The sequence below is a fragment of the Ranitomeya variabilis genome, chromosome 4 (genome assembly GCF_051348905.1).
Source record: "Ranitomeya variabilis isolate aRanVar5 chromosome 4, aRanVar5.hap1, whole genome shotgun sequence".
NCBI classification, from domain to species: domain Eukaryota; kingdom Metazoa; phylum Chordata; class Amphibia; order Anura; family Dendrobatidae; genus Ranitomeya; species Ranitomeya variabilis.
The window spans coordinates 650,225,261-650,251,647 of record NC_135235.1 but is presented as its reverse complement, the minus strand read 5'-3'; the positions used below and the strand labels follow the sequence as shown (position 1 = coordinate 650,251,647).

Genomic DNA, 26,387 nt, shown 5'->3' with positions numbered 1-26,387 from the left:
AAGACAGCACCTCCATAGGCAGACTCTGTAGTATAAGACAGCACCTCATAGGCAGACTCTGTAGTATAAGGCAGCACCCCTATAGGCAGACTCTGTAGTATAAGATAGCACCCTTATAGGCAGACCCTGTAGTAGAAAACAGCCCCCATAAAAAATAAATAAATACTCACCTCTCTTCTTCCTGGTTCCTCCGCAGCTCTGAGCGCCCGCTCATCTCCTGACAGCGGGCGCTGGTTAGTGACGTCATCGCTCTCGCTGTCAGTGTCGGCGTTGGTGACGTCAGACGCTGACAGGGAGATGATGGGAGAAGGCCAATACAGCTGACCTTGCGATGACGGGCAGGGGGCCCACTGTTGGCACCGCCCCCCCACCTGCTCAGGCGCCCCATAGCGGCCGAGCGGCAGAGCAGGGAGATCGATTCTCCCTGCTCTGCCACAGAATGTAACTGTGTAGCTCTGGGTGGGCCCCCTCAGAGCACGGGGACCTGGGCGATGGCTCCCTCTGCCCCCCCCCGGTAGCTACGCTACTGGTGCAGCCACATGGTGCTGCAGCTCCAGGCCAGAGAGGAGAAGCAGACAGCGTTGTATCTGTCATGTGCCATGCGGGTACTGTCCTAGGACAGAGAGAGAGAGAGGACCTTGTGAGGAGCCATAGGCAGCAAGGGACTCGCCTTACAGTGCGAGAAGGAAGGCTTTCTAACCTCAAAAGGGGGATCCATAATTGCTTCCAGGCCGACCGGGCCTTACCATCACCTGTTACCGGTACCCTGGACTGTGGCCATAAATCACCAGTAAACAGGTAAAGAGAACCTTGTGTCCTCTGTTTCTTTCTGGCACTACACCATCTTTTCCTACTACACCTGGAGCCCTTTGGTACCCAGCTTCATCTGTGGGAAGCTACACCATCCTTGCTGCAGTTCCATCACTCCCCAGAGGACCCCTTTACGCAGCGTCGGTCACCCCTGACCGAATACCATAGGTGGTGTCATGAACATTCCTACAAACCCATTTAAAGACCTTCCTTTTTAATTTGGACGCCCAGTGCCATGGACCTGGTCGCTGCCACCGTGACCTCCCCTTTAATGACCACCGGACCCGGTACCCGTCGTACCCACGGCCCTGCCCTGTACACCTCGTACACATATGGCTCAGCTCCATGCACCTCATATACACATGGCTCCGTACACGTCGTACACACACGACCCCGATTTGTACACGTTGTATACACACAACTCCGATCCATACACAATGTACACACAGGGCTCCGCACCGTACACCTCGAAGACACGCGGCTCTGCTTCGTACACACGCGGCTCTGCTCTGTACACTTCTTACACACGCGGCTCCGCTCTGTACACGTCGTACATGTAAGGAGGAAGACCAGGATGTGGTACCTGTACTAAGCAGGGTCTGGAACTGTCGAGGCTGCGTCCCATGTTTCTTGGGGGAAGGAAAAGGGGACCGGGCAGGCCTCATGACCTGGGAAGTGGGGGCGTGTTTAGGCAGGGAACCCGGCCAGAAGCCGGGAGAAAAGCTCGCGAAGGAGCAGTGGTTTTGCTGCCGTCAGTGCCGGAGCTGTGACGAACTGCAGCAGACAACTCCCAGAGCCACCAGCGAGACAGCAAGTGTAGGAGGTACCGCGCCCAGTGATAGTAAAGTCAGTGCACGTGCAGAGAGCCCAGGGCCGGTAACAGGGCAGTACCCTGTGGACTGTACTGCCGGACAGCGTACCACAACCCTCGTTTAACCGGAGACCGACCGCTACCGCCAGAAGATGGATCGCTAACCTTGGACCCCACTTGAGGAAATTTCGTCGACAGCTACAAAGACTACTACCCTCATCGGAACATTTGCGGCTGAGGAAACCATAGACTCAATAAGTTTACTGAATGAAGTGTTGCTATTTTTGCTATTCACCTTCACATCTCCCTGCGAGTATTGTTTTTGTTCAATTAAATTGTTAACCCTTGCTCTGACTCTCGTGCGTCACTGCATCCCACAACCTGCTTACATACACACGTGGCTCCGCTCCGTACACCTCGTACACAGGCGGGTCCGCTCCGTAAAAGTCGTAGACATGCCCCCCCCGGATCCTTACACGTTGTACACACGACTCCGCTCAGTATACATCTTATACGCACGGCTCCACTCCATGCACCTCATATACACACACGGCTCCGCTCCGTACACTTCGTACACACACGGCTCCGCTCTCTACACCTCGTACACACGCGGCTCTGCTCCGTACACCTTGTACACACACGGCTCCGCTCCGTACACCTCGTACACACACGGCTCTGCTCCGTACACCTCGTACACACACGACTCTGCTACATACACACTGTAAACCCCTCCTGACCCCACACATAACCTTCCCCTCCTCCAGCACCATGACAACCAGCACAGCAGAGTCCTGCATACACTGAGGCCCCTGATCATGTGACCCCTGACTCCTCCCCTCCTGTGACCTCATCCCAGGTCCTGTGCGCACAGAACAGCCATATATGTGGTGTGCGGCTCTGCGGGTGGAGGTAGGTGCTGGAGATTCCCCATTACTGGGCGGGGGCAGGGGGCAGTAACCCCTTCAGTATGGAGATTATGTGGGTGTTTTTGTTACCACTTCGTAAGAATCATAATGGTTTTGTTCTGTTTCCTGTAATAGATACATACAACCCTACTATGAAAGACAGGAAGGGAGGAAACTTGTACATATTACAGGGCCCCTTTTTTTGCCTCACACAGTGTAATGCCTCCATTGTGCCTCTCATGCAGTATGTATGGTGATCGCACACAGTATAATCTTCCCACAGTACCACCATTCCCACCTCAGGGCCGGCTCCAGATTTTCATGGGCCCTCGGCGAAAGAGTCTCAGTGGGCCCCTGTACATACCACAATTCATGACACACAGTTACAGCAGAGAAATATAGGTACAGTACAATACCAAAGATTTCACTTCTTACATTACATGAGTGATTTCTAATGTAAGTTGTACAATAGCTCAGAAACCGGTGTGCCCTGGGGGGATCCAAAAGTCTGCAGTCACACAGACTGACAGCAGACGTATCACTGTGGACCAGATGGTATAGTCCTCCATACAGTATAATGGGCCTCATATAATGCTCCATACAGAATAATGGGATTCATATAATGCTCCATACAGAATAATGGACCTCATATAATGCTCCATACAGAATAATAGACCCATATAATGCTCCATACAGAATAATAGACCCATATAATGCTCCATACAGAATAATAGACCCATATAATGCTCCATACAGAATAATGGACTTCATATAATGCTCCATACAGAATAATGGGCTTCATATAATGCTCCATACAGAATAATGGACCTCATATAATGCTCCATACAAAATAATAGACCCATATTATGCTCCATACAGAATAATGGGCTTCATATAATGCTCCATAGAGAATAATGGACCTCATATAATGCTCCATACAGAATAATAGACCCATATAATGCTCCATACAGAATAATAGACCCATATAATGCTCCATACAGAATAATGGGCTTCATATAATGCTCCATACAGAATAATGGACCTCATATAATGCTCCATACAGAATAATAGACCCATATAATGCTCCATACAGAATAATAGACCCATATAATGCTCCATACAGAATAATGGGCTTCATATAATGCTCCATACAGAATAATAGACCCATATAATGCTCCATACAGAATAATAGACCCATATAATGCTCCATACAAAATAATGGACTTCATATAATGCTCCATACAGAATAATGGGCTTCATATAATGCTCCATACAGAATAATGGACCTCATATAATGCTCCATACAGAATAATAGACCCATATAATGCTCCATACAAAATAATAGACCCATATTATGCTCCATACAGAATAATGGGCTTCATATAATGCTCCATACAGAATAATGGACCTCATATAATGCTCCATACAGAATAATAGACCCATATAATGCTCCATACAGAATAATAGACCCATATAATGCTCCATACAGAATAATAGACCCATATAATGCTCCATACAGAATAATAGACCCATATAATGCTCCGTACAGAATAATGGGCTTCATATAATGCTCCATACAGAATAATGGACCTCATATAATGCTCCATACAGAATAATAGACCCATATAATGCTCCATACAGAATAACAGACCCATATAATGCTCCATACAAAATAATGGACTTCATATAATGCTCCGTACAGAATAATGGGCTTCATATAATGCTCCATACAGAATAATGGACCTCATATAATGCTCCATACAGAATAATAGACCCATATAATGCTCCATACAAAATAATAGACCCATATTATGCTCCATACAGAATAATGGGCTTCATATAATGCTCCATACAGAATAATGGACCTCATATAATGCTCCATACAGAATAATAGACCCATATAATGCTCCATACAGAATAATAGACCCATATAATGCTCCATACAGAATAATGGGCTTCATATAATGCTCCATACAGAATAATGGACCTCATATAATGCTCCATACAGAATAATAGACCCATATAATGCTCCATACAGAATAATAGACCCATATAATGCTCCATACAAAATAATGGACTTCATATAATGCTCCATACAGAATAATGGGCTTCATATAATGCTCCATACAGAATAATGGACCTCATATAATGCTCCATACAGAATAATAGACCCATATAATGCTCCATACAAAATAATAGACCCATATTATGCTCCATACAGAATAATGGGCTTCATATAATGCTCCATACAGAATAATGGACCTCATATAATGCTCCATACAGAATAATAGACCCATATAATGCTCCATACAAAATAATAGACCCATATTATGCTCCATACAGAATAATGGGCTTCATATAATGCTCCATACAGAATAATGGGCTTCATATAATGCTCGATACAGAATAATAGACCCCATATAATGCTCCATAGAGAATGGGCCCCATACAGTAATGTCATGTTAGGGTTGAAAGGGACATCCAGGGTCATCATGTCCAATTCCATGCTCAATGCAGGATTAATTAAACCATCACAAAAAAGATGTCTGTCCAGCCTCTGAAGACTTCTATTGAAGGAGAACTCACCACCTTCTCGTGACAGCGTGTTCCACTCATTGATCACCCTCACTGTCAAAAAGTGTTTTCTAATATCTAATCTGTATCTTCTGCCTTTCAGTTTAATTCCATTACGTCTCGTGTTTCCATGTGCAAATGAGAATAAGGATGATCCCTCTATACTGTGACATCCCTTCATGATTTTTCTAGACAGCAATTAAGTCTCCTCTTAGGGTATGTTCCTACTGTCAGTAAACACTGTGGGTTGGACGCTGCGTACATTCACAGCGTCCAACCCGCAAGGGCTAGTTGTTATAGCATAGTGGATGGGATTTCAAGGAATCCCATGCCCACTATGCGTGCTGAGACGCCTCCAGCTTACCTGAGGAGACGGACATGCGGCGCATCTTTCCAGACCGCCGCATGTCAATTTATGTAGTGGAAACGTTCCATCTCTGCTGCGTAAATTACCCATAGACTTTAATTCGATGCAGTAAAACCGCATTATCTCTAAGATGCGTCAATTCTGCCACTTGGCCTCTCTTCCCTCTTGCCCTGTAGCGGTAGCTTATGGGGTAATAGTTGGGGGTTGATGTCACCTTTAGCCCCTCCCACAAGTTGATTTGGCTTGAGGGCAGTTTTTGTGTACCATACGGTCAAGCTGCTCCCACAACAGCTCAGCCGCGACGGAGGGTGAGTATCGATGTCTTCTGGAAGCCACCGGCTCCTCCTCCCCCGCCGGCTTTATGGACCATGACTCGTGTATAAGCCAAGGGGGGCACTTTCAGCACAAAAAATGTGCTGAAAATCTTGGCTTATACACGAGTATATACGATAATCTAAAAAAATCCAAAAAATCTCTGAGATATGGGAAAATTATATAATTTTGATTTCTGATGGAATTCCCTAAATGCTTGCTCCAAACTCACCCCCCACCTTTGGCATTCATTCCCCCAGGCCATAAGGGAAGTCAAATACACCTTATTCAATGGGACCTCATTTTGCAGCGAAGGCACTTCCTTAGGCCAGTCTCACACGTCCAGATAATTCCGGTACCAGAGTTATCCGTGTCCGTGTGCTCACGTGGCACATCAGTGTGGCACACGTGCGGCAGCCGTGTGCCGCCCGTGTGCCGACAGTACCACATGGACCATGCAGGAGACAGCGCTACAGTAAGCGCTGTCCCCTGCTTTGGGTGCTGAAGCCGGAATTCATTCCTTCTTCCCAGCAGCGTTCGCTGGAGAGAAGGAATGAAAAATCATTGTTTTTTTATTTTTTTGTGGTTAAAATAAAGTTCCCGGTAACCTCCCCCCTCCCACCCCCTGTGCGCCCACCCGTTGGAAATAAAATACTCACCCAGCTCCCTCGATGCTTCCTCTCAGCATCGCAGCTTGTCCTGTATGAGCGGTCACGTGGTACCGCTCATTACAGTGATGAATATGCGGCTCCATGCGTTTTTCTTTACTTAGCTGCTTTTTTCTTGCCATAATACAAATTCTAACAGTCTATTCAGTAGGACTATCAGCTGTGTATCCACCAGACTTCTGCACAACACAACTGATGGTCCCAACCCCATTTATAAGGCAAGAAATCCCAGTTATTAAACCTGACAGGGCACACCTGTGAAGTGAAAACCATTCCCGGTGACTACCACTTGAAGCTCATCAAGAGAATGCCAAGAGTGTGCAAAGCAGTCATCAAAGCAAAGGGTGGCTACTGAAGAACCTAGAATATAAGACATAATTTCATTTGTTTCACACTTTTTTGTTAAGTATATAATTCCACATGTGTTAATTCATAGTTTTGATGCCTTCAGTGTGAATGTACAATTTTTATAGTCATGAAAATACAGAAAAATCTTTAAATGAGAAGTTGTGTCCAAACTTTTGGTCTGTACTGTATATGTAATATATATATATACAACTATTATAACTTGCTGTGGGATCTGTGATTTCTATCTATGCCACTGTGTATAGGATGGGAATAGGATAATAGAGAAAATTGTGACACACATTTTTTTGTTGCTAAAACTGATTTTTTTTTATTTTAAATCTTTTTAAACAACCCTCATTAGTGCGATCATACAACATAAACGCCTTTAATTTCTCAGGTGATACACTGTACTACTATGGGATTAAGGGGGGGGGGTTACGTTAAGGAAGGATTTCTTATCTTAGGAAATCAGTGTTTTCATGCAACTTTGGTTTAATGCGTATGGGGGCATTAAAAGGTAACTTATTGGACTTTCGTACATTACAGGCCCAGACACCATTATTAGGTGCTTAAGTATTATAGTTTCTAGGCCACCCGATACTATCGGCTACTTGGGGGAAGAGGGGCATTGAGCTGAATTCTGTCAAACACAGGAACTTTATGATGTTACATCGGTTCGTCTTCTCATTCAGGTCTACAATATTGGATTCTCTCACTGAAGATCTTCTACAGAAGAGGATTTTTATGATTTACCCCTCAAAAATGGATATGGACAGAGACCAGGTGGCAGAGAAAATATTACACCTCATCCTAGAGATCCTCTTCCACCTTACTGGAGAGGTGAGAGATTCTGATGACGTCACTGGTGAGGACTCTGGAAATGTCTGTAGTGAGATTTCTTAATGTGTCTCTCCATAACCAGGATTACACAGTAGTGAGGAAGGCCTCTAGTGAGCGCTGTCAGGACCCTGTGGCTGAGGGATGGAGAAGAACCCACAGCCCAATCACAGGGCCTACACCTCACCCCCTGATACATGAGGACATCAATAACCAGAAGATCTTAGAGCTCGTCTACAAGATGATTGAGCTGCTGACTGGAGAGGTGACACTGCTGGGAATGTTGGGACATTATACAGTAACGCTATGAAAAGATCATGGGGATTACAATATCATTGTTTGTGTCAGGTTCCTATAAGGTGTCAGGATGTCTCCGTCTATTTCTCCATGGAGCAGTGGGCGTTTTTAGAAGAACACAAAGATGTGTACAAAGACATCATAATGGATGTTCGCCAGTCCCTCACAACAACCGGTAATAAACAGGACAAAATGCACACAGCCTATAATTATCTGTATGTAAAGTGTCATAGAATGTTAGAGTTGGAAGGGACCTCAAGGTTATTTGTGTCCAACCCCCTTCTGTGGAAGCATGGTTTAAAAGCAATGTGTGACTTTAATTCGTTCATTTATCTATTACTTTTGTCAGATTCAAGTTATTTCTGTGACCATTGTGGGTTTTCTGTCATTAAATGAGGGGTACCAACAATTTTGACCACGTGTGTACAAATGAATATAATGATGATCCCTCTACACTGTGACATCCCTTCAGATATTTGTGGACCGCTGTTAAGTCTCCTCTTAGCCTTCTTTTTTGCAAGCTAAACATTCCCAGATCCTTTAACCGTTCCTCATAGGACATACTTTGCAGTCTACTCACCATTATAATCTTCTTTAGATATGCCCCCCTTGCCCCATTTGATATACTTTTTTTTCTTTTTTAACAAGTGATTAATTACTGTGTTCATCCATCCTGGTCTTTTTTAAAGGCTTCAAATTCTTCCTTCTTTTCGAGATTGTTACCGATTGTGCAGTGAGAATTTAATTTAGCAATCCTTCTTGGACATTTCTGTCCTTTAGAACATCCAGCCATTGGATCTTTCATACCCTCTTTCTGAGTCCCTTAAAATCTGTCTTTAGGATGTCCAACTTTAAAGTCTGAGTCCTCGATGGTCTGAGTCCTCTGGTAATCCAAAATTCAAGGATAGCATGATTGCTGCCTCCTAAATTCCCAACCATCTTTACTTCCTCATCCATTCCCTCCCTGTTGGTAAGAATTAGGACCAAGAGGACAGATCCTCTTGTTCTCTCTTCTATGTTTTCAAAGTTAAATTTGTCAGCGAGAGAAGATAAGAATTTTCTAGACCCATTACTTTTGCATTAGAGAGATTCCCAGCAAATATCTGGATAGTTAAAATCTCCCATGATCACTATGTTGTACTTTTTTGAGAACAGAGACATCTGATGTAAAAAGAGTTTATCTATATGTTCAGTCTGTCCAGGTGGCCTGTAGTAAACACCTAAAATAGTGTCCTTTCTGTTTTTCTGTCCGTGTATTCTTACCCAAACATTTTCTACATAGCAACCAGTCTCCGAAGCTTAGATCTCTGTGGAGATATGTTTTCCTAACATACAATGCAGTACCTCCTCCCCTTTTGTTAATCCTGTTACTAATAAATAAGTTGTAGCCTTCAAGGTTTGTATTCCAATCATATGTTTCATCCCACCAACTTTTAGTGATGCCTATGACACCAGAACTCTCTTCCTGTGTTAGCAGCTCCGATTCTCCTTGTCTGTTTCCTATGCTCTGTGTGTTTGTATAGACACATTGTAGTTTGTAGTCGGTTTCTTTTGCTAGCTTTTTCCTGGCCGTATATTTCCCATCCCATATTGCACTAGTTTAAAGCTCTTGTGATGAGTGTAGCAAGTCGTCTACCAAATACAGTGGGGCAAAAAAGTATTTAGTCAGTCAGCAATAGTGCAAGTTCCACCACTTAAAAAGATGAGAGGCGTCTGTAATTTACATCATAGGTAGACCTCAACTATGGGAGACAAACTGAGAAAAAAAAATCCAGAAAATCACATTGTCTGTTTTTTTATCATTTTATTTGCATATTATGGTGGAAAATAAGTATTTGGTCAGAAACAAAATTTCATCTCAATACTTTGTAATAAATCCTTTGTTGGCAATGACAGAGGTCAAACGTTTTCTGTAAGTCTTCACAAGGTTGCCACACACTGTTGTTGGTATGTTGGCCCATTCCTCCATGCAGATCTCCTCTAGAGCAGTGATGTTTTTAGCTTTTCGCTTGGCAACACGGACTTTCAACTCCCTCCAAAGGTTTTCTATAGGGTTGAGATCTGGAGACTGGCTAGGCCACTCCAGGACCTTGAAATGCTTCTTACGAAGCCACTCCTTCGTTGCCCTGGCGGTGTGCTTTGGATCATTGTCATGTTGAAAGACCCAGCCACGTTTCATCTTCAATGCCCTTGCTGATGGAAGGAGGTTTGCACTCAAAATCTCACGATACATGGCCCCATTCATTCTTTCATGTACCCGGATCAGTCGTCCTGGCCCCTTTGCAGAGAAACAGCCCCAAAGCATGATGTTTCCACCACCATGCTTTACAGTAGGTATGGTGTTTGATGGATGCAACTCAGTATTCTTTTTCCTCCAAACACGACAAGTTGTGTTTCTACCAAACAGTTCCAGTTTGGTTTCATCAGACCATAGGACATTCTCCCAAAACTCCTCTGGATCATCCAAATGCTCTCTAGCAAACTTCAGACGGGCCCGGACATGTACTGGCTTAAGCAGTGGGACACGTCTGGCACTGCAGGATCTGAGTCCATGGTGGCGTAGTGTGTTACTTATGGAAGGCCTTGTTACATTGGTCCCAGCTCTCTGCAGTTCATTCACTAGGTCCCCCCGCGTGGTTCTGGGATTTTTGCTCACCATTCTTGTGATCATTCTGACCCCACGGGGTGGGATTTTGCGTGGAGCCCCAGATCGAGGGAGATTATCAGTGGTCTTGAATGTCTTCCATTTTCTAATTATTGCTCCCACTGTTGATTTCTTCACTCCAAGCTGGTTGGCTATTGCAGATTCAGTCTTCCCAGCCTGGTGCAGGGCTACAATTTTGTTTCTGGTGTCCTTTGACAGCTCTTTGGTCTTCACCATAGTGGAGTTTGGAGTCAGACTGTTTGAGGTTGTGCACAGGTGTCTTTTTATACTGATAACAAGTTTAAACAGGTGCCATTACTACAGGTAATGAGTGGAGGAAAGAGGAGACTCTAAGGCTAGGTTCACATTGCGTTAGGGCAATCCGTTTAGCGCTATCGCTAGCGGATTGCGCTAACGCAATGTTTATTTAGGGGCCGCGTTAGGGGTCGTGTTATCGTCCCCGCTCTCGCAGATCCCCGGGGAACGGACCTCGGGCGCGCCGCGGGCGCTGCAAGCAGCGTCCGATTCGCGCCACAAAAGAACGGCACATTGCTAGCGCGAGCCGAAAAAGGCACGCGCTAGTGATGCGCTACAGGGAAACTTCACATTGCTGTCAATGGGTGCGCTAACGGACCCATTGCACGGCGTTAATTGCGACATTTTCGCCGTGCAACGCTGTCCGTTAGCGTGCACACATTAACGCAATGTGAACCTAGCCTTAAAGAAGAAGTTACAGGTCTGTGAGAGCCAGAAATCTTGATTGTTTGTTTCTGACCAAATACTTATTTTCCACCATAATATGCAAATAAAATGATAAAAAAACAGACAATGTGATTTTCTGGATTTTTTTTTTCTCAGTTTGTCTCCCATAGTTGAGGTCTACCTATGATGTAAATCTTGATTGTTTGTTTCTGACCAAATACTTATTTTCCACCATAATATGCAAATAAAATGATAAAAAAACAGACAATGTGATTTTCTGGATTTTTTTTTCTCAGTTTGTCTCCCATAGTTGAGGTCTACCTATGATGTAAATTACAGACGCCTCTCATCTTTTTAAGTGGTGGAACTTGCACTATTGCTGACTAAATACTTTTTTGCCCCACTGTATGTGTTTTCCTGTTTTCGTAAGATGCAACCCATCTCTAGCAAGGAGTCCATCAGGACTTGGGAATTAATTCAGTCCCTGTATGTGTTTCCTCCAGATCTATCAAGTAAGAGGACAACACCAGAGAGATGTCCCCATCCTCTTCTTCCACAGGACTGTAAACAAGAAAACCCCAATGTTCCTCAGTATCATCAGGTAGATGGAGAGAAGGTGTCATAAGATCTCCCCTATGATGTGTAGACGGCTGTGAAGGTCTTGTGCTCAGTCTTGTTTTATCCACCAGTATTATATGTTTTATACTTGTGTAATAAGAACGGTGGAGATGGCAGGATTAGAGCTGATCATAGGTGTGACTTCTCCATCTGTCTGTGACTTTTACAATGTTTGTTTCAGGGTAAAGCTCTCAAGCACATTAATACTACAGAGACATATGTGAGAGATGATGAGCATTGTAAAGAGGAGATTCCTACATATGACTACCCAGGTGAGTAGTAACCACTAAATATTGAGAAGTAACGGATTCTTCTCAGTCACCGTCTGTGACTGCTTTATCTGTCGTCTAGTCCGGTTGTATCACAATCGTGTAATAACCATTTTGCCTCTAGACCACAACATTCTCCTCCACCCAAAACTGTTCAATTGACTTTGGGCATTGTAAATCCTTTTCTATAGAACTTACAACCAGTAAGATCCACCTGCCAACTTAAATTAGTAGATGCTGACCCTTACCTGTCCAGATGTGTAAGCTACAGAGCCAAATTACAGCGTACGTAGAATGTGCTGACAAGTTAGGAAATCATTTGAAGACAAATATTATGATGGGCCTCTAAGAGAAAGAAGAGGATAATGATGCTATTGTCTTCCTAGAACCCTGATATCTTATTATTTCTTATACGAATCTACCTTCTCTCCCTTCTGTGCTGCTGAATGTGCTCATATGGTCCCTACAAGACCAGGTCCAGTCTTTCTGATCAAACTTCACTTTTATGATTGACAACATTGAATGGGCAGTGAGGGCCAAGCGTGAATTTATGCACAATAACAACAGATTCCCTTTATCCTGACTTTTCATTTTCTTTTAAAACCAACTAAATTGTAGTAGGATTGCCATAAACTATACAAATAACATTACACCTGTGCCATGATATATCTCTCTAAGCTGTGCGTGGTTGATGACTAATATACATCATTTGAAAACACAGTGGGTCGGTGGGCATCCTGGTTCCCTAGCCGAAATCTCATGGACCAGATATGCAACGCTACTCAGACAACACAGGGTGAGGGTAAAATAATGTGGCAATACTTTATTGAACCACAAAACAGGCAGATAACAGTCCAAGCAAAAATACCCCAAGGTGGTGCACATTACAGAGTCTCACCCTTCCGCTGTCTCGCCGGGATAAGTGGAGCTGTGACTTCAGAGCTTCCATGGTCGACTACCTCAGCTGTGACACGCACACAGAGAGGAGGTAACGACAAGCTTAGGAACATGACAGTCCATTGAGGTTACGAGGACAAGTGACTGGATGGTCCCAACCTGGCTTCTCCAAACGTATTCATGATGCAAGGTGATGCGGTGGTCCCAACCTGGTTTCTCCAAATGTATCCATAGGTTCCAGATGACTGGATGGTCCCAATCTGGTTTTCTCTAACACATCCATTGTGCCAGGTGACCGGATGAACCCAACCTGGTTTACACAAACGCATCCATGTTTCAGCGATGGTCAATGGAGCAGATCTGTAGTCTTCCAGCCGGGAACGAGGTCCCCTAAGCTGGCATCTTGTAAAATTACAAATCTATATCCCTTGTGATGGAGCCATGTCTTGGCTGCAGTCCTGTAGAATCCCTGGATGTTTTAATGTCCTGGCTGAATCCCTGTCTCTCTCATACAGAGGCATATCACCTCTTTTAATGTTTAACAAGTGTCCTTTAATCCAGCATCACAGATAAGGGAAAGAATGGTGACTAGCAACTCGCATTGTTTATGTAATCGATTTGCATAGATTTTTCTCCTCTGCTTTGAATGCCAACAAACTGGCTGGCATGGACAATGTGTAATTAGCATATCCGTAAACATCACTATTCATCAAGGATAAGAGCAGGATATGTTACATCAAATGTCAACTTACAATATAATATGACAGGCATACACAAACAAGTGTCTGTTTTCTTGACCAACCAGAAAGAAACACATACATTCAAAAGTCAACATATAGATAACAGTCTATTCTTCCTGGCTTGCTAAAAATAGACGTCTGGTTAATTAAGATACAATGCTGTGTCTCCACAATACATTTATTCACACCTGCAGGAAATGTGTTGGTATGGCTCGAGCCCTGGTTTCATGGATTCACTAAAGGTCCATTGTTTCCAAGCCTAAGAAATTCAGATTACTGCACAATTTCTCCTGAAATGGGGACCACTAATACTTTCTCTCCTCTTCTGATCAGGACTCCTAGTAACTCCAATGGTCCACTATAAATGAGTGCTATTCCAGTTTAATGTTGGAGCTCTCCCCTCATACATACGTTGTTGTTGGGGATGTAACCTAAAATAAAAAATGTCTTTTTTTACAAGTTCATTCTGTACGATAGTTTGATTGTGGTGGGAATGGCCTGCCTAATTTATCTGAGTCTGTCTACAACTCCCTGGAGTCATTAAAAAAAGATTTCCTTTACCTCTTATAAAAAGTTTATTATATTTCTTCTTGAAACTCATCTGACAGAAAATATTGGCCCTTACGAAAGTTTACATTGCCATTTGCCACCGAGTCACATAGTCTATTTACCCCAGAGATGTTTCACCACCAGTTACCAATTTTTGTGACTGATTAAGACTGTTGAGTTTGATCATTTCAATAGATGTATTCAGGGGCTGGCTGGCACTTTTCATCCTGGGGGGCAATCACAAGGCAGTGACCCTCAAGTTGCAGTCACCCACCTTTGCCCTACTTATTGCTGACTGCTGCATTAAGGCAACAGAGATAACAGGCTTTAAAAACAGGCTTGTACATAGATATATCAATAGAATGGAGCTTGCTGCATAGATATGGGAGCAGAGCCAAGCTTACTGCGTACATAGATACTGTAACAGAAGCAAGCTGACTACATAGACACTAGAAGGATGGATTACTATGTAGATAAGGGAGCAGAAACAACCTCACTAGAGAGATATAGGAGCAGAACCGAGCTTACTACAGAGGTATGGGAGTAGAACTGAGCTTACTACAGAGATATGGGAGCAGAACCAAGCTTACTAGAGAGACATGGGAGCAGAACAGAGCTTCCTACAGTGATATTGGAGAGGAACTGAGCTTACTACTACAGAGATAAGGGAACAGAACTGAGCTTACTACTACAGAGATAAGGGAACAGAACTGAGCGTACTACAGAGATATGGGAGCAGAACTGAGCTTACTACAGAGACAAAGGAGCAGAACTGAGCTTACTACAGAGATAAGGGAGCAGAACAGAGCTTACTACAGAGATAAGGAAGCAGAACAGAGTTTATTACAGAGATAATGGAGCAGAATTGAGTTTACTACAGCGATATGGGAGCAGAACAGAGCTTACTAGAGAAACATGGGAGCAGAACAGAGCTTACTACAGAGCTGTGGGAGAAGAACCGAGCTTACTACAGAGCTGTGGGAGAAGAACTGATTACTACAGAGATATGGGAGCAGAACCAAGCTTACTACAGAGATATGGGAGCAAAACCGAGCTTACTACAGAGATAAGGGAGTAGAACCAAGCTAACTAAGTCTACTACATAGATACGGAACAGAACCAAGCTTACGGCATGCATATGGTACCAGAATCTAGATTACTACATCGATACAGTACCAGAACCAAGCTTACTGCTTAGATATGGTACCATAACTGAGCTTACTTACAAACATACATATATCTCTAAAAGCACTGACAAGTAAACACACAGATCAGATGTCCAAGCCCCAAAGTGCATGTCTCCCCATCTAATCCCCTATAGCCAATTAAAAGAGCATCTATACGTATATAATTACAGTATACCACTGACCAAAAACATACAATGCAAAGACCAGTATTATCAAAATTACTACTATAACAGACCAAAACAATGAAACTACTCAATGTCCACCACCATCACCACTACACAGCTAATGCATAATATAATATGACCATTACCTTTACATAACAAAACACTATACAGAGACTAATGACACCACCATACACCTTCTACTACATAATGACTGAAACAAATTTAGTTGTTACTAAATAAAAAAAAGATGACTAAAAAATGCAATATTGCCACCTTACTTTAACCGTATATTGGTATATACCAGTCCCACAGAACATACACGTGAGTACAGTACAGTTATATATAGTGACTTACAGCTGACGATCTTTCTGGTTTGTGCCCCCTTCCAGCAACAAATACCCTTGAGTGTCCATTTCAAGTTAACAATGTCCCCACCCCAAAAGGAGCCTAAGTGCCCCTATCAAAACTATAAATGTCTCCATTTATAACAAATAATGTCCTGAGTTGCCACACAGCTCTGCCTATTCAGAATGATGGTCTTACAGCCCCCAGTACACAATATGGTGGTCCCCAAAGCCCTTTATTATACATTGAGGACCTCATAGCTCCCCATATAGTAAAATGGCTACATAGCCCCTATATACAATATGATGTCCCCACTGCCCCGTATATGTAGTATGATGGGCCCCACTGCCCCTGTATATAGTATCATTGTCCCCACTGCCCCTATATATGGCCCCAGTTTTCACCACATATATAATATGATGGCCCTAGCTCTCCCATATGTATAGTAGGATGGCCCCAGTTCTCACATATATATAGTAGGATGGCCCCAGTTCCTATGTATATATATATATATAATACATATACAGTGCCTACAAGTAGTATTCAACCCCCTGCAGATTTAGCAGGTTTACACATTTGGAATTAACTTGGCATTGTGACATTTGGACTGTAGATCAGCCTGGAAGTGTGAAATGCACTGCAGCAAAAAAGAATGTTATTTCTTTGTTTATTTTTTTTTTAAATTGTGAAAAGTTTTTTCAGAGGGTCGTTTATTATTCTACCCCTCAACCCCCCAGAATTCTGTTTGGTTCCCCTAAAGTATTAAGAAGTAGTTCAGGCACAAAAAACAATGAGCTTCACATGTTTGGATTAATTATCTCTTTTTCCAGCCTTTTCTGACTATTTAAGACCCTCTCCAAACTTGTGAACAGCACTCAAACATGGTCAACATGGGAAAGACAAAGGAGCATTCCAAGGCCATCAGAGACAAGATCGTGGAGGGTCACAAGGCTGGCAAGGGGTACAAAACCCTTTCCAAGGAGTTGGGCCTACCTGTCTCCACTGTTGGGAGCATCATCCGGAAGTGGAAGGCTTATGGAACTACTGTTAGCCTTCCACGGCCTGGACAGCCTTTGAAAGTTTCCTCCCGTGCCGAGGCCAGGCTTGTCCAAAGAGTCAAGGCTAACCCAAGGACAACAAGGAAGGAGCTCCGGGAAGATCTCATGGCAGTGGGGACATTGGTTTCAGTCAATACCATAAGTAAAGTACTCCACCGCAATGGTCTCCGTTCCAGACGAGCCCGTAAGGTACCTTTACTTTCAAAGCGTCATGTCAAGGCTCGTCTACAGTTTGCTCATGATCACTTGGAGGACTCTGAGACTGACTGGTTCAAGGTTCTCTGGTCTGATGAGACCAAGATCGAGATCTTTGGTGCCAACCACACACGTGACGTTTGGAGACTGGATGGCACTGCATACGACCCCAAGAATACCATCCCTACAGTCAAGCATGGTGGTGGCAGCATCATGCTGTGGGGCTGTTTCTCAGCCAAGGGGCCTGGCCATCTGGTCCGCATCCATGGGAAGATGGATAGCACGGCCTACCTGGAGATTTTGGCCAAGAACCTCCGCTCCTCCATCAAGGATCTTAAGATGGGTCGTCATTTCATCTTCCAACAAGACAACGACCCAAAGCACACAGCCAAGAAAACCAAGGCCTGGTTCAAGAGGCAAAAAATCAAGGTGTTGCAGTGGCCTAGTCAGTCTCCTGACCTTAACCCAATTGAAAACTTGTGGAAGGAGCTCAAGATTAAAGTCCACATGAGACACCCAAAGAACCTAGATAACTTGGAGAAGATCTGCATGGAGGAGTGGGCCAAGATAACTCCAGAGACCTGTGCCGGTCTGATCAGGTCTTATAAAAGACGATTATTAGCTGTAATTGCAAACAAAGGTTATTCCACAAAATATTAAACCTAGGGGTTGAATAATAATTGACCCACACTTTTATGTTTAAAAATTATAAAAATTTAACTGAGCAACAAAACTTTTTGGTTTGTAAGATTTATGCATCTGTTAATAAATCCTGCTCGTTTGAAGTTTGAAGGCCCTAACTTATTTGCATCTTATTAAACCTGCTAAATCTGCAGGGGGTTGAATACTACTTTTAGGCACTGTGTGTGTATGTATATATATATATATATATATATATATATATATATATATATATATATATATATATATATACACATTATATATATATATATATATATATATATATATATATATATATATACACACACACACACTGTATATATGTATATATATATATATATTAGGATGGGCCCAGTTCTCCCCATATGTATAGCTCTCGTTGTTTCAGTCACTTTTTCTGTTAGGCCGGGGTCACACTTGCGAGTGTGATGCGAAGAACTCGCGTGAGTCTCTCACATCAATACCTGGCACTGCCGCCGGCACTGAGACTGGAGTGTGCGGCTACATAGAAATATAGAACTCCAGTCCTAGTTGTCCCATATATAAAGTATGATGGCCCAAGTTCCCCCCATGTATATAGTATGATGGCCCCAGTTACCCCATATATATAGTATGATTGCCCCAGTTCCTCCACCTATATAGTATGATGGCCCCAATTCCTCTAAATATAAAGTATGATGGCCCCAGTTCCTCCATATATACAGTATGATGGCCCCAGCCCTTATATATATACAGTATGATGGCCCCAGTTCCTCCATATATAAAGCATGATGCCTCCAGTTCCTCCATATATAAAGTATCATGGCCCCAGCCCCCATATATACAGTATGATGGCCCCAGTTACCCCCCATTTATAGAGTATGATGGCCCCAGTTCCTCCAAATATATAGTATGATGGCCCCAGTTCCTCCATATATACAGTTTGATGGTCCCAGCCCCATATACACTCACCGGCCACTTTATTAGGTACACCATGCTAGTAACGGGTTGGACCCCCTTTTGCCTTCAGAACTGCCTCAATTCTTCGTGGCATAGATTTAACAAGGTGCTGGAAGCATTCCTCAGAGATTTTGGTCCATATTGACATGATGGCATCACACAGTTGCCGCAGATTTGTCGGCTGCACATCCCAAAGATGCTCCATACAAGGCAGGATGGATCCATGCTTTCATGTTGTTTACGCCAAATTCTGACCCTACCATCCGAATGTCGCAGCAGAAATCGAGACTCATCAGACCAAGCAACGTTTTTCCAATCTTCTACTGTCCAATTTCGATGAGCTTGTACAAATTGTAGCCTCAGTTTCCTGTTCTTAGCTGAAAGGAGTGGTACCCGGTGTGGTCTTCTGCTGCTGTAGCCCATCTGCCTCAAAGTTCGACGCACTGTGCGTTCAGAGATGCTCTTAGGCCTACCTTGGTTATAACGGGTGGCGATTTGAGTCACTGTTGCCTTTCTATCAGCTCGAACCAGTCTGCCCATTCTCCTCTGACCTCTGGCATCAACAAGGCATTTCCGCCCACAGAACTGCCGCTCACTGGATTTTTTTTCTTTTTCGGACCATTCTCTGTAAACCCTAGAGATGGTTGTGCGTGAAAATCCCAGTAGATCAGCAGTTTCTGAAATACTCAGACCAGCCCTTCTGGCACCAACAACCATGCCACGTTCAAAGGCACTCAAATCACCTTTCTTCCCCATACTGATGCTCGGTTTGAACTGCAGGAGATTGTCTTGACCATGTCTACATGCCTAAATGCACTGAGTTGCCGCCATGTGATTGGCTGATTAGAAATTAAGTGTTAACAAGAAGTTGGACAGGTGTACCTAATAAAGTGGCCAGTGAGTGTATATGCAGTATTACAGTATGACGGCCCCAGCCCCCATATATAATAATCTTTAATAATAATCTTTATTTTTATATAGCGCTAACATATTCCGCAGCGCTTTACAGTTTGCACACATTATCATTGCTGTCCCCGTTGGGGCTCACAATCTAAATTCCCTATCAGTATGTCTTTGGAATGTGGGAGGAAACCGGAGTACCGGAGGAAACCCACGCAAACACGGAGAGAACATACAAACTCTTTGCAGATGTTGTCCTTAGTGGGGCTTGAACCCAGGACTCCAGCGCTGCAAGGCTGCTGTGCTATCCACTGCGCCACCGTGCTGCCCATATATACAGTATGATGACCCCAGCCCCCATATATACAGTATGATGGCCCCAGTTCCAACAGATATAAAGTATCATGGCCCCAGCCCCCATATATACAGTATAATGGCCCCAGGCCCCATATATACAGTATGATGACCCCAGCCCCCATATATACAGTATGATGGCCCCAGTTCCTCCATATATAAAGTATAATGGCCCTAGGCCCCATATATACAGTATGATGACCCCAGCCCCCATATATACAGTATGATGGCCCCAGTTCCTCCATATATAAAGTATAATGGCCCCAGGCCCCATATATACAGTATGATGACCCCAGCCCCCATATATACAGTATGATGGCCCCAGTTCCTCCATATATACAGTATGATGGCCCCAGGCCCCATATATACAGTATGATGATCTCAGCCCCCATATATATACTAGGATGGCAACCACAGCCCGTTCATATAAGAAATAATGAAGTTTATACACACCTCATCCTGATTCCAGGCACTTCACCCTCCGTCTTCTCTTCTGGTCTGTAGAGCGGCGCGAGACAATGACGTCATCGCACACCCTGCATGAGCATGCTGAGGTTTCACAAGCCGCGGTCTGCAGCTTATGAGACAGACTGAGGCGCGTGGCCATGTCTGCTGCCGGCTGCATCACAGCACAGCAGACAAGGTCGTGTACAGTTTGCTGTGAATGGCCATCAGGTGGCCGGCCCTGCACAGCTGCTGGGGTAGCAGCCCGGGGGGCATTTGTCTCCCTGCCACCCAGCTCAACCAGCCCTTGGATGTATTGTTGTTTATAGTCACAGTTTTGACTACAGTAAAAAGTGTTCAAAATACTCTTGATTTACACCACTACCCACAGCCAGTTTTGTGTTCCTAATCAAGCTCCATTTTTCAAATATGACGTGTACCACTTTTTATGGTGATAACTTTTGTAATGCTTCAGAAAGGATAATAGTAAACAAATGGACCTTACAAATTATTTTATAACTTCTCTTGAATCAGTGAATACCCCATATACGGTTGTACACTTCTGTCTGGGCACATGGCAGGGTTAAGATGGGAAGGAGCACAATTTAGCTATTTTAATGCAGATCTTGCTGGAATAGTTTGCAGATTATTATTGTTGTTAATATTATTATTTATTTATATAGCACCATTAATTCCATGGTGCTGTATATGAGAAGGGGTTACATCAAAATATAAATATCACTTACAGTAAATAAACTAACAATGACAGACTAATACAGAGGGAAGAGGACCCTGCCCTTGCGGGTTTACAGTCTACAGGATTATGGGAGAACTGTTCATGGTCACCTAGCAGCTCAAAGGCTGGCTACCATGAACAGGCTTGGAGCTATCTACTCAGTTTTCCAAATCCAACAAATTTCCTTGCTCATCACGCTTTAACCCCTCCAAGTGGATCTGGACTTACAATGAGACCCCAAGGCTTAGACCACAGTGTTACTAACTGTTCTGTGGAGTGAGATAGCATGACGAATAGTCAGGCAGCAGGCCCAGAACCAGGAGGACAAAGAAAATAAAAAATCAGAACAGGCAAGAATAGTCAGGATACTGGAAACAACAGGAAACAACTAGACAAGCCAGAAGGTGAGCACAGATGACTGAACCAGAGGAGAACAATGCTGTACGTGGCAGCTTCTTACATTCTTCAAGCTTTAGTGGGGTGTGGTGCTTTCCAGTTGGCTGAAGCAGGGAGCAGATTACTTCAGCTGGACAGCACACAGACCCATACTGACAGACTGGATGGCACAACAGTTCCTAGGCACCCTAATTCTAGTGGCTGTACAGAGCCTATGCTGCCCAGAGCTTCTGGCTCCAACATCTCCTTCATTACTAACGCCACCTACAGAATGAATAAGACGAAACCTGGTGACACAGCAGACATCGCAGAATCAGATCTCAGAGGAGATGGGAAACACCATTTGCAGAAGCCGTAATGTGACAAAATGGCAGAAAACCAGAGCAGTAGAAATCCCTATAAAGTGACTTGATTTTGGAAATTATAACTTTCAGTTAATTAATCTGTGAGAATAGTGACTGTTTGACTCCACAGGCATTTTCCAGAAATTAGCACACTGTGGATGTTGGAGAGTGAAAATTGCTCATTTGCCATTTTTTTACTCACAACATAGTGCCCAGATTATACTACAGTAGACACACACACACCGTAAATTAAGTGGTTTCTTCTCACTAAGTATGGTTTAGGCACACAGTTAGGTTCAGAACTGGGGGTGAGATTTGACTTTGAGAGAGCGGATATTGCTGGATTGGTTCATGGAAGCTTTGTTGCTTTTCAAGAGCCTTTGAGCCACTAATAGTGTGGAAACCTCTGTTTCTCCATTGACTGATGATGGAACTGAGTAGGGACTTGTTTTTTGCGGGATGAGCACAAGTTTTTATTGGTATTGTTTTCTCCTACATAACATTGTTTGATGGCTTTCCATATTTGGGAGGCAGAATGAACAAACAGTTGAACACCACGCTCTACTGAATTATGCTATGAGGTTTTCTATTAGAGTGTGAATTGTCATTGTCTTGGTGAATAAATACATATTTTGACATAACTTGTTATTTTTGACAGTTTAAGTACAAATTTAAAAAAATATAAAAAGCAAGGATTTTTTTTATTAAAAAAAGAATAATTGGTTTTCTTTTTGACAGATGACTGTACCAGGAGATCAGAGGGACAGCTGACATCTTCAATTTTTAAATCAGATGATCTTGAGATCACACAGAATACAATTGAAGTGAATGCCATTACTCCAGATATACCATCATTCCTTCACAGCAAAGATTTGTCATCTGATCCCTTGAAACAGGTCCTATCTTCTGAGTCATTATCGACTACTAAAGAAAATCAAAGTCCCAAAATAAGCATTAAAAAGCAAATTGCTCCTAAAGCAAAGAAGTCCTTTTCACGTTCAGAATATGGGAAATGTTTTAACCAAAAATCAGATTTTGTTAAGCACCAGAGATCCCACACAGGGAAAAAGTCTTTTTCATGTTTAGAATGTGGAAAATGTTTTAGTGAGAAATCAGATTTGGTTAAGCACCAGAGAATTCACACAGGGGAGAAGCTTTTTTCTTGTTCAGAATGTGGAAAATATTTTACAAGGAAATCAAATTTTGTTCGGCATCAGAGAATTCACACAGGGGAGAAGCCTTTTTCCTGTTCAGAATGTGGGAAATATTTTACACAGAAATCAAATTTTGTTAAGCACCAGAGAATTCACTCAGGGGAGAAGCCTTATTCTTGTTCAGAATGTGGAAAATGTTTTAGCGAGAAATCAGATTTGGTTAAGCACCAGAGAATTCACACAGGGGAGAAGCCTTTTTCTTGTTCAGAATGTGGAAAATGTTTTAACTGGAAATCGCTTTTTAATAGCCACCAGAAAAACCACACAGGGGAGAAGCCCTTTTCCTGTTCAGAATGTGGAAAATGTTTTACAGATAAATCAATGTTTATTAGACATCAGAAAACTCACACAGGGGAGAAGCCCTTTTCATGTTCAGAATGTGGGAAATGTTTTCGAGATAAATCAACTCTTTTTACACATCAAAGAATTCACACAGGGGAGAAGCCTTTTTCATGTTTAGAATGTGGGAAACGCTTTAGCTATGAATCGGCTCTTGTAAAGCACCAACGAATTCACACAGGGGAGAAACCTTTTTCGTGTTCAACATGTGGGCAATGTTTTAACCAGAAAACGCATCTTGATAGCCACCAGAGAACCCACACAGGTGAGAAGCCTTTTTCATGTTCGGAATGTGGGAAATGTTTTAAGCGGAAAGCACATCTTGTTAGCCACCAGAGAATCCATACAGGGGAAAAGCCTTTTTCATGTTCAGAATGTGACAAATGTTTTATGAATAAATCATCTCTTCTTAGTCACCAAAGAACTCATACAGGGTAGAATCCTTTTTCATATTCCTAATGTAGTAAATGTTTTAACCAGAAATCACATCTTGATAGGCACCAGAGAACCCACACAGTGGAGAAGGTTTTTTCCTGTTCAGAATGTGAAAAATGTTTTGTGAAGAAATCATCTCTTCTTGGTCATCAGAGCCATCACACAGGGGAGAAGCCTTTTTCATCTTCTTAATGTGTAAAGTGTTTTCCATGGAAATCAACTCTTAATAAACTTCAGAGAAGTCACACAGGGGAGAAGCCTTTTTCATATTCAGAATGTTGGAAATGTTTTATTTTCTTAAAAGGGTTGTAAACTACTAGGACAACCTCATGATTGGCCTCGTTAAAATAAAAACACTCATGCTCATCTCCCGCGCCGGCCACATTTCAGCGGTATTGGGACTCGCGTTCCCGGGTCTCACGTGAGGTTGTTACATCACACGAGACCTGCGCCCAATCAACACCAGCTTCACTGTCCCCACCTTCAGGTGTATTGAACATAAACAAGAAACCAGGGCTGCTGCTGTGGCTGCTCTCTTACGTCCTCTTATTGTTCAATTTGTCCAAAGCAGGGGACAGTGAAGCAACTACAAGGCTCACATAACCTAACAATCTCACATGAGCTTCGGGAACGCAAGTGTTGAGACTGCTATAATGGCGCTGGGATGGGAGGTTTGTATAATTTTAACAGTACCAAACATGAGGAATGAGAAGGGGTTGTCCAAGTAGCGAGCAACCCCTTTAATCATCAAAAATACCATACAGGGAGAAGCCATTATCATACCTAGAGTGTGAAAAAGGAATTACAGGAAAATCTTATTTTGTTGACCATCAAAAATATCTCAGATGGCGAGAAACTAAATGTTATTGACAACTTATACAAAAACATATAACAGACAGTCGTATAACTAACTAAATGATTAAGGGAAATTACTTTATAACTTAATGTATTTCTTGGACTATTAGACACTTTTAGCAAGAATAAAATCTTGCTAATAAGTGCCTCTGTCTTATAAACTGGAGGCTGCTTCTTGTGACAGAGGAGAACGCTAAGAAAGTGACCTTCCTGATCACAGAGAGAACAGCTCTCTCCCCTCCAGCTTCACACTTATCTAACTGATAGGCGCAGAACAGGAGAGGAAGGTACTGGGGCCTGCATAGAGACTGCATGTCTTGAGAAAGCAGCTAAAGGACCTTCCACCCAACTTGCTCAGGGATTCAGATCATGTAATCAATCACATGAGCTGGAAGGAACTACAAAATGGGGTAATGTATATGCAGTGTATGTGTAGGCAAATGTGCATATCTAGTAGCGTTATGCATATGTAGTAGCGTTATGCATATGTAGTAGAGTTGTGTATATGTAAATGTGCTTATGTAGCAGAGGTGTGTGTGTATGTAAATGTGCATGTGTAGCAGAACTGTATACATGTTAATGGGTGTATGTAGCAGAGCTGTGTGTATATGTAAATGTGCAAATATAGCATAGCAGTGTGTTTTAAAAGATGTGCATATGTAGTAGAGCTGTGTATGTGTAAATGTGCCTATGTATCATAGATGTGTGTATGTAAATGTGTGTATGCAGCAGAGCCGTGTGTATGGAAATGTACATATGTTGCAGAGCTGTATGTATATAAATGTGCATATGTAGCAGAGCTGAGTGTGCGTGTACTGTCCATGCAGCAGTGTTGTGTATATATGTGCAATGAAGACTGTTCATTAATGTTCGTTCTGTGAAGCTATATGTAAATAAAACACATGGTGCAGAGAAACCGTAACAAAAGATTTATCACTTCACTTTTCTACACTAGTACATTAATATTTGTAGTATTCACCCTGTGAAGACATGGTGGTTAATGAATATTCTCGAGCGCAGGCCTTTCGGGGCTCATCAAATTGGATGCCTGTACTCCTTCCTGGGAAGAACACTACACAGACAATACAGTGGGAGGGTACCACACGGTGCTAAGACTTAATTGGGTCATAAACAGTTAACAGTATACAGCTCTGGAAAAAATTAAGAGACCACTGCAAAATGTTCAGTTTGTCTGATTTTTCTCCTTATAGGTATATTTTTGAATAAAATGTAAATCATTCTTTTATTCTATAAACTTCTGACATGTCTCTGAATTTCCAAGCAATACATTTGCGAAATGTTCAAAATAACAAAAAAATGCATTGCTTGCAGACCTCAAATAATGCAAAAAAAAAACAAGCAACCCCAGATCAACACCTATCGTCTAATGGTGTCTTGCACCCACTGTGAAATTTGGTGGAGGATCGGTGATGATCTGGGGATGCTTCAGCAA

The 26,387-nt window shown here is 42.9% G+C and overlaps 1 protein-coding gene across 2 annotated transcripts in view; it reads left to right on the top strand.

Annotated features, from left to right (window-relative positions):
- The window catches only part of LOC143766180 (uncharacterized), a 122,139-nt gene extending 96,290 nt beyond the window's left edge, over positions 1-25,849 (top strand). Inside the window, exons 2-8 of one of the 2 annotated variants that reach the window (XM_077253651.1) lie at positions 5,204-5,316; positions 7,488-7,635; positions 7,718-7,897; positions 7,981-8,104; positions 11,779-11,876; positions 12,075-12,165; positions 22,830-25,849. In XM_077253651.1, coding sequence (XP_077109766.1) covers positions 7,540-7,635; positions 7,718-7,897; positions 7,981-8,104; positions 11,779-11,876; positions 12,075-12,165; positions 22,830-24,082 — 1,842 coding nt within the window. In that variant the 5' untranslated portion in view covers positions 5,204-5,316; positions 7,488-7,539 and the 3' untranslated portion in view covers positions 24,083-25,849. Of the gene's footprint in view, positions 1-2,453; positions 2,531-5,203; positions 5,317-7,487; positions 7,636-7,717; positions 7,898-7,980; positions 8,105-11,778; positions 11,877-12,074; positions 12,166-22,829 lie in introns of those variants that run through there. The other variant, XM_077253652.1, reaches the window with a different exon arrangement.
- Positions 25,850-26,387: the final 538 nt, after the last annotated feature.